Source organism: Oryx dammah, unplaced genomic scaffold (genome assembly GCF_014754425.2).
Source record: "Oryx dammah isolate SB20612 unplaced genomic scaffold, SCBI_Odam_1.1 HiC_scaffold_3, whole genome shotgun sequence".
Taxonomy (NCBI): Eukaryota; Metazoa; Chordata; class Mammalia; order Artiodactyla; family Bovidae; genus Oryx; species Oryx dammah.
This window is the reverse complement of record NW_024070187.1, coordinates 58,015,391-58,017,281: the sequence shown is the minus strand read 5'-3', so window position 1 is coordinate 58,017,281 and position 1,891 is coordinate 58,015,391. Positions and strand designations below refer to the sequence as shown.

Genomic DNA, 1,891 nt, shown 5'->3' with positions numbered 1-1,891 from the left:
AAGCCTGTTACCTGGTGGAGACGGTTGTAAGCCTGGACTCAACTGGCCCTCCTCCTGCTTTACATGGTGGCTCAAAGCTCCAAGAGAGCAAGATGGGAGCTGCTGGTCCTCTAAAAGCTTTATTAGGAAGCTTTCCTTGGAACCGTCATAGCATCATTTCCACTATATTCTTTGGTCGAATCTGTCACAGGCCAGTCCATGTTTGGGGAGGAGCATCAAACATAGATAGCCATTTCAAATCTGGTACATTTCTGAGATAGGATAGTTCCAAGTAAATGTTCCTAAAGAAAACAATCCAGGTCGGGGCAGCCGAAGAGTGTGGTTAGCAAGATGAACAAAGATGCGCAGATGAGAGCAGCGATTAACCAAAAGTTGATAGAAACTGGAGAAAGAGAACGCCTCAAAGAACGGCTGAGAGCTAAATTAATTGAATGTGGCTGGAAGCATCAGTTGAAGGCACACTGTAAAGAGGTAATTCAAGAAAAGGGACTAGAACAAGTTACTGGTGATGACTTGGTGGCTGAAATCACACCAAAAGGCAGAGCCCTGGTACCTGACAGTGTAAAGAAGGAACTCCTACAAAGAATAAGAACATTCCTTGCTCAGCATGCCAGCCTTTAAGATTGAATTAGATTGTGTTGTTTTGTGGTTTTATTTCTAAAGTAAAACTTGCCATAAATTAGGAATCGATTTCCCAAAATAAAATCCTTTTTTGTATGATGGTATACAGTTTTCAGTAATGATGTATACATTGTATTGATTTTTTCCCCCTACATGTGTTATTTTAATAAATATCTCACGAATGAGAAAAAAAAAAAAACAACAATCCAACAAATTCAGTTCAGTATCTTTCTAGTAGTTAGTCTTTTGATTTAAGTCTTGCCTAAGTTCAAGGAGGGCTTCCCTGGTGGCTCAGACGGTAAAGTGTCTGCCTGCAATGCGGGAGACCAGGGTTCGATCCCTGGGTCGGGAAGATGCCCTGGAGAAGGCAATGGCAGTCCACTCCAGCACTCTTGCCTGGAAAATTCCATGGACAGAGGAGCCTGATAGGCTACAGTCCATGGGGTTCCAAAGAGTCAGACATAACTGAACAACTTCACTCACTTCACTTTAAGTTCAAGGAAGGCTTCAAAATACTAAAAAAGAAATGCAAAAGTTTAAACTTGTATAATGTAAAAGATATGTAAATGTTTTAACATACATCGTATTTACTTGGGCCTCTCTGGTGGCTCGGCTGGTAAAGAATCTGCCTGCAATGCAGGAGACCTGGGTTTGATCCCCGGGAGAAGGGAACAGCTACCCACTCCAGTATTCTGGCCTGGAGAATTCCATGGACTGTATGTTCATGGGATCACAAAGAGTCAGACATGACTGAGCGGCTTTCACTTATTTGCTTATTTACAACACAATGAACACTGTAAATTGGTTTAGGTTCTCTGAAGTTATAGGCGAAAACTTTTGTGATGTGTCTGCCATGTACATTTTTCTGGGGAGTAGTTTTTTATTGATTTCTCAACAGATTTGATTCCCTTCCTCCCCAGTCAAGTATTTCCCTAAGCAAAACTGTGGAGTAGGTATGTTCATTTTTGGAACTAGCTCTCTTGATATTACCTAGCTTTGTATAATAATAATAATAATAACTGATTTTAAAAAATTATTCACTTATCCAAGAAAAGTTTCATAATAACCCTACAAGGAACACAGAACTATTATCATTGTTTACAGTTGAGGAAACTGAGGCATAGTAACTTGCCCATGGTTACACAATTAGCATGTGGCAGGGCTAGGAATCCTGGCATATTGGCATCAGAGGGTCCAATGCACTGAGGCTCTGTTCATGAGAATAGTTTACTACTTTGTAAATTGTGGATGATAATAGTAGCCAGTGTCA

General features: G+C 40.6%; 1 protein-coding gene across 1 annotated transcript; it reads left to right on the top strand.

Annotated features, from left to right (window-relative positions):
• Window positions 1-305: 305 nt before the first annotated feature.
• LOC120862043 (transcription and mRNA export factor ENY2-like) lies at window positions 306-740 on the top strand. The gene has a single exon (XM_040238036.1). The coding sequence runs from the start codon at window positions 331-333 to the stop codon at window positions 619-621; it is 291 nt and encodes a 96-aa protein (XP_040093970.1). The 5' UTR covers window positions 306-330; the 3' UTR covers window positions 622-740.
• Window positions 741-1,891: the final 1,151 nt, after the last annotated feature.